Source organism: Chenopodium album, chromosome 7 (assembly GCF_948465745.1).
Source record: "Chenopodium album chromosome 7, dcCheAlbu1.1, whole genome shotgun sequence".
NCBI classification, from domain to species: Eukaryota; Viridiplantae; Streptophyta; class Magnoliopsida; order Caryophyllales; family Amaranthaceae; genus Chenopodium; species Chenopodium album.
This window is the reverse complement of record NC_137840.1, coordinates 48,347,184-48,354,514: the sequence shown is the minus strand read 5'-3', so window position 1 is coordinate 48,354,514 and position 7,331 is coordinate 48,347,184. Positions and strand designations below refer to the sequence as shown.

Sequence of the window (7,331 nt, the reverse complement as noted above, 5' to 3'; positions counted from 1 at the left end):
TCTTAATTAGGACTGGTTGTTTAAGTCAATTAGGATTGGTTGTTTACGCTTATAAGTTTTGTGCAAATAAATTGTAGAAGGAATTGCAAAATGAAATGCATCATCATTGTTAGTAAATTCAAGTTCAAACGGCCCAGACAATTGAGTTCATTTCACCCATAAAATGGCTGACCCACCACAACCCAAAGACAGAACCCCAAATCATAAGACCAAATACAAACTCGTGTAAGAATTGGATACAAACTCGCTTAAATTAAAGCCGAAAGACATAAGCCCAACTAATAAGACTAAATACTTGTAATGAGTATTTTCCAATATAAATTCAAGTTGGTGGCCCAATTTGGAGTCAAATACAATTGTAAATTTCTGACCCAAAATGTAAACAAACCAGAAGACTACACTAAGACATGGTAAAAGTCACACAATTTCACAACGAAAGTCAAAATATCATACAAAGTAATACAATAGATACATCAAAATGTTTCAGTACCTAACCAAAATACTCATAAGAATTTTAGAGTGAAGAGTGTCACCACCTTAGCATCAAAATGTTTCAGTACCTATTCAATACTATTTAAGACCACATAAGCATCAAAATGTCACCACCTAGGCATCAAAATGTTTCAGACCAGTCGACACTATCTCTGTGATTGCCATCCACTAAACCTGCATCTTCAACATACTCATAGTAGTTCTCAATCGTGTTTTGTTGTTGCTGCTGCGGAGCTTTTGTTTTTTTCCTCTTAGCCTGGCAGAGTTTAATCACCTTAGTTAACATGTCAGGTCCACACAACACAAAATAACCAACAATGAAACTCTAGAAAGAAATGCATGACTTACTTGTGGCTTTACTAGTGGCTTCTTATATCCTAACTCAGTAAGGGATTTAAGCCTTGACCCCTTAGGCCGTCCTTGAGGTCTCTTTGGAGGTATTGGATCTTTCACAACTTCAGCAGTAGCATTCACTACTTTAGGCATAGTCTCTGAGTTAGGGGTATTACCTGCATTGAGGGTGTTAGATACAATCTATGAAAGATATAAGATGGTTTTGGGAAAATTACACATGATTATTAAGTAATCAATAGTTATATCAATAATTACCTGGATGCATGGTGTCAATTCCAATTTCAGCTGGGGAGGTTTTGGGCAATGTGGGAATAGATTGTTGATTTTTTTATCTCTTTGGCCTTCCTCAAGGTTTCTTACATATTGGATCTTTCACTACGGTTGCATTCACTTCTTCAGTGGGCATGATGACTGAGTTGGGGGTATTACCTGAATTAATGTTGGTTACAGTCTCAAATGTGGGTGTATGATTGTTCTGATTTAGTTACTAAATTATTTAAAATTACCTTGATGCATGGTGTTAGATCCAATTTCAGATTGGAGGGTTCTGGGCAATGTGGGAATAGATGGTTGATTTTCAATGTACTTAGCCCAACTTTTCTTCACTTCCAAACGTAGCGTCTAAAGAGCTTTGACAACCAAGTCTACAGTCTCCTTATCGTCGACAGATGACGCTTCCTCACATATAGGCTCAAACTTGTGCATCAGTTTGTTATAGCTTTGAACAGAAGCATCCTTCGAAGGATCGTGGTAGGTAACCTTGACACGAGTATGCATCCTGACCACATCTTTGTTCCACCTGTCTAAAATGTATTTGCTCGGAATGTCAAAAACAAAATTCTAATCAAACACCCAGATTATATGCCTACAAATGATACCAAAGATCTCAAACTTTCGGCAATCACAAGAGACATCCTTTTTATTAGTGTTAAAAAGGATACAGTAGACACGCCTCTTATCAGTGATGACTTCCTCGCTCGTGCCTTCTGGAATAATCCAGACCCTATCTTCAAGTCGGTACTGGATAATACCACCATCAAGCGCACACTCTTCCCTCCCATAGCAATGCATTAGTCGAGTACACTCTGTCTGAACCTCCTGGAACTTTGTATCTGTGTAAATTTTTTAGAAGAACCTCTCTACCTAAAACCTACTAATTAAACTGCGAACGTATTTTGCACACCTAGCATCAACATCATTTTCAGCTCGAACACGCCTCTGCATTGCCCTAGTGTACTTCTCTGGGATATCATACAACTTTGTCTTCCTATTCACGAACCCATCGAAAATCCTATTAATGCTTTCGACCCTCTGCGTAGTCTTCATGCCAGCCCAAAAGTACTCTTTCATGAAGGCAGGAACCCACATATGTCTGTCCTCCAACAAGTCAGTTAACCAATCATTATCCTCAAGTTTGTATTGCTTGATTAATGTTGTCCATCTATTCTTAAATTCATCAACAGTGAAGCTCTCATAAATAAGAGTCTTCAGTGGGCTCTTAAAATCTGAATAGCTGAATAAACAAGAAGAGGCAATTATATGTTATAGTACTAGGATCAGTACATGAAGAGGCACTACATAAAGAAACTTTTAAGTTTGATTAATTTAGAGCTTCCTGGTGAATTAAGATCAAAGGATAAAAACACTACTTATTGCAGGTATAATCCATCTTACTTCATCTTAACACCCATTTGCAACTGCCTTTCTGCTTCCCAAAAACAGACCTAAAAATAGACAGACACAAAATAAACAAGTTCCTCTCAGGTATGCAAGCTAATTAATAACTAATCACCCATATATCAACCTCTCACACGGATAGTACAATAATTCCATCTTCCATACAAGGTATGGTCCTTGATGAAAATTTCAAAGCGATAATCTAATAAAGCAAACAAGCATCATGAATATCAGATGATACGCTATCTGTCACAACAACAAAGTACAGATAAACAACAAATAGAAGCAACCAAGTATAGACAAATCTGAAGCAAACAGATGCAACAACCAGATGCAAACAATGCAAAGGCAGATCTGAATAACAAAGCACAGAATAACCTGAAACAATAAAGCAAGGCAGATTTGATTACCAAAGAAAAGAATAGAGCAAAGACTATCAAAACAAACAGTTAAAAATCAAAAACAAAACACAGGTACAGTAAAGACTACTTAAAAGAATTTACAACAGACATATACTTACTGTTCACATTTTCCAAGCTTTTCTGGGATTTTCCTCAAGATGTGCCAAATGCACCAACGATGCCGCGCGTTGGGCATTACTTGTGCCAATGGCTTGCGCATTGCAGCAACAATTAGAATAGCCCCGGGTTGTGTGTTACCCATACAAGCCAACCACTGCCGAAAAACCCAAGAGTATGTGTCAAAATCCTCATGTGATACAAGGGCACAACCCAATAATATAGATTGTCCGTGGTGGTTTACCCCTACAAAAATTAGCAAACGATAGCTCATACTTGTTTGTTAGGTAAGTAGCATCAAAGCAAACAACATCGCCGAAATCTTGATATGCCACCCTACTACGAGCGTCAACCCACATTACGTCCTTGAGACGACTATCTTCATCTAGTCAATGTGCATGATAGAAATTTTGATTATCCGCTTGCATACGGTCAAAGTACGCCATCATAGTAGCCGCATCACCCCCTTCCATCATCAACCTCTTTGCTTTATATATCTTGTGCTGGAGGTCTTCAACACTAGGAAGGTTATCAAACCCGGTCTCAGTAGCCATACATCCATGAATCTGCCTTATAGGGAGACCTTCCTCATAATAATTTTGTAAGTTCCTCCGCACATTGGACGTGAAATGCTTCATTCGATATTCCTTAACCAAGTTCGCCATACTAGGATTAGGTGTATGGTTATCATGCTCATTTTTAAACTTCTTAATGACCCAAAGACCATCATCATCCACACCAGCATACATCATGGGGTCGCATTCACATTTCTTGGACGTCTTTTTCCCTCGCTGCATCACATCTTCCACTACTTCACCATTAATTGCCCCACATGTACCACAAAGCTCCATGGCCTTGGACCGTTTCATAGCCTCCTTCCTTGCCCTCATGTTGGGAGGAACCCAACACTCACACTTCCATGTGCTTCCCCTCCTCTCCCCATCCAACTTGGAAAAGTTAGATGAAACTCTTGTAACCCTGTAGGCGTCGTTTGAAGTGCGCCTACGTTAAAGCATGTGATGAATATGCTTGGCACTCATAGGAAGTGGGAATTGACATATACGATTAGGGACAAGGAAAGTAGGGAGCCGCCAACAAGTTTTTAAGGAACTTTTAAACCATTCACGGATCATAAAAGGCAACCACGATAAGAGACAACGATAGGCAACAACGATTGACCCGTGAAGGTTACACCCCATTCATAATCCATGAGATTACTAACTCCATATGGTTTAGAACCACGAAAGGAGGATCGGGGATGATGGTACGAAGTGAGTCATGGAGTCACATTCGCCCGTATTGGCCTCTACTCGATTCTTATTATGAAAAATGATTCCAGCGATCTCAAAGACATTGATACAGAGATTCAATTTGCTCCAAACTATTATTAAGCTAAATTGGTTGAATATTAATGCAACATATAATTCTAAAATATTGTGATCACTTGATTTAATAACAAGATTAAAAAGGAATCTAAACCGGTTGTCCAAATTATCTTATTAGGCGTGATTTTCAATTACATATTCCCTTTAAACATGCAATATAGTGATCAATAATAACAATAAAATAAACATTAATATTGGAAGAAATTTAACAATAATAGCGTTAGTCAAATCAAATATAAAATAACCCAAACATGATACTAGCAATATTAAAATAAAATAAGTAATTAAATTAATTAATTACTCACATTCCGCGCGTTCCTTTACATTGCTACCTCATGAATAAATAGTTAGTAACTTCAATAAAAAAAATAGAAATTAAATAGAAATTAAATTAAATTAAATAGAAAGTAGAGTTGATTTGGTCCAAGCCCTCAGTTATGTGTACCTTTCACGCCTTGGTTTAAGGACGGAACCTCGGGTTAAGTATGGACTCCTTAGAGCACTTAGGGGAATTATTATGGAAGAATATGGAGGCTAGAAATTAGGTTAAAGAGGGAGAAGTGAATGATTTTTGGTGTAAGGTGAGAGAGAATGATTATTGGTGCCCCGAACTGCAGAAAGTGGGGGGTCCTATTTATAGGGAAAATGAGCAGAGGGAACACGCGAAACCCTAAAAAGATAAAAACCCTAAAAGATAATACCGTGTCACGGCAAAGAGAACCGCGACACGGTGACAGGCACCTTCAGACGGGAGAAGATCCTGTGATGACACAGGGAAAAATTGAGTGACGCGGGAAATAATTAGGTTACGGGAAGTGAAAACGCGTTTAGGGATTACGCGGAGAAAACACGGAGCAATCCCGTGTCACAGGATGTGCACCGTGATACGGGAAGAAATGTCGTGACACAGAATTTTCCACCGTGGCATAGTGCAGTATGCCGTGTCATGGTGTAAAAAGAACGCGGAAATTACACGGAATATCCCCGTGTCACGGAATGGGCACCGTGACACGGGAAATTGCACCGTAACACGGGAAATTGCACTGTGACACCGCAAAATTCCGTGACATGGGAGAAAATTGTGCAGAATTACAAAAATGGGCACCGTGTCACGGGAATAAGCCCCGTGACACGTCAGCATTTGCCGCGTCGCGGCATTTTAGCTGCTGCTCGGTAATTTCAGTTTTTTTACCCGTTTTTAAAATAATCATAACTTTTTATCCGTAACTTGGAATAAGGCATATAATATATCATTCGAAATATTATCAAGTCTACTTTCCAACACAATTAAAATCAAGTCAAAATGAGTTTTAGATTTTAAGATATGGTCGTTTTAGTGGAAGGGTGTCGGTTTTAGGCCGAGTTTAGTGTTTTGCTTATATCTTTTTCGTTATAGCTCGAAATTGGGCTTATGATATATGGTTGTGTAGACACCTAAAGATGTCTCCCCAAAACCAAACTCGATGATAAATAACCTTTCACCGCCGTTATTGGTCGGGTTTAGTATTTAATCCCGAGAGTGCTTAAAAAATCGTATTTTATTAAATTCATATTTTTGAAAGGTCTATGGATCAGTCATGGTGTTTGGCAAAAGCATAGTTTTAATTTTAGCCCAAGCTTGTTAATTAATTTTAAACCCAAACCTTTTTATTTTATTCTTTATTATTTATTTTTGGCCCAAACATTTTATTTTATTTTATTATTTTTAGTCCGAAAAATAAAAAAGCCCGAAATTATCAATCGGCACTTAAAAAGCCGAAAGAAATTAGGGTTAAAAATGAATTTAGACGAAAAAATGGACTGGAACTGACCGTGTCACGGTACAGCTTGACCGTGTCACGGGAACTCTTCCCGTCTAACGGTGGGACTTCCCATGACACGGGAGGTCTGCCGTGACACGGAGAGTTCCGTGTCCTTTCCGCGTAAACCCTTAACGCGTTTTCCGTTCCGTTTTCTGAAAATTTCCCGCGTCACTCCAAAACTGACCGTGTCACGGGAACTTGTACCGTCTGACGGTACAGTCTAACCGTGTCACGGTACAGTCTGACCGTGTCACGGGATACTTTTTTAGGGTTTTTATCATTTTAGGGTTCCGTGTGCTCCCTCAGCACATTTCCCTATAAATACCCCTTCATTTCTGATGTCCGGGGCAACGAGAATTCGATTATTCTTATTTTTCTCTCTTCTATGCTCTTAACCTAAACACTAGCCTACCCTTTTCACTTCAAAATTCCTTCTTCAAGCACTCAAAGGAGTCCATATTTTACTCGAGGTTCTGTCCTTAAGCCAAGGCGTGAAAGGTAGAATCGTTTGAGGGTTTGGCCTTAAAATCAACCTTATTTTATTTAATTTAATTTAGTTGTTGTTTTATTATTTCCTTGAAGTTACTAACTCGTTTATTATTTTGTAGTTGCAAACAAACAGATTCAAAGTAAGGATCATGCTCTTTTTATTATTGTTATTTTTTTAACGATTTTTTATGTTGTTGGAATTATGAATAAATTGGTTTTTATATTAATATTGATTCTATTATTTATTTTGATCACCATATTGCATGTTAAAGGGAATATGTAATTGAAAATCACGCCTAATAAGATAATTTGGACAACCGGTTTAGGATCCTTTTTAATCTTGTTATTAATTGAAGTGATCACAAATATTTTAGAATTATATGTTGCATTAATATTCAACCAATTTAGCCTAATAATAGTTTGGAGCAAATTGAATTATTGTTTGTATGCCTTTGAGATCACAGGAATGCTTTTCAATATAAGAATCGAGTAGAGGCCAATACGGGCGAATGTGACTCCATGACTCACTTCGTACCATCATCCCCGATCCTCCTTTCGTGGTTCCGAACCATATGGAGTTAGTAATCTCATGGATTATGAATGGGGTGTAACCT

The 7,331-nt window shown here is 38.1% G+C and overlaps 1 protein-coding gene across 1 annotated transcript; it reads right to left on the bottom strand.

Annotated features, from left to right (window-relative positions):
• Positions 1-341: 341 nt before the first annotated feature.
• Positions 342-1,537, bottom strand: LOC145637864 (uncharacterized). Its single transcript, XM_081688875.1, has 4 exons — positions 1,353-1,537; positions 1,102-1,275; positions 841-1,001; positions 342-748 (listed from the first exon to the last, which is right to left on the bottom strand). Exons 2-4 carry the CDS (start codon positions 1,109-1,111, stop codon positions 614-616), a joined length of 306 nt encoding a protein of 101 aa, XP_081545001.1. The 5' UTR covers positions 1,112-1,275; positions 1,353-1,537; the 3' UTR covers positions 342-613.
• Positions 1,538-7,331: the final 5,794 nt, after the last annotated feature.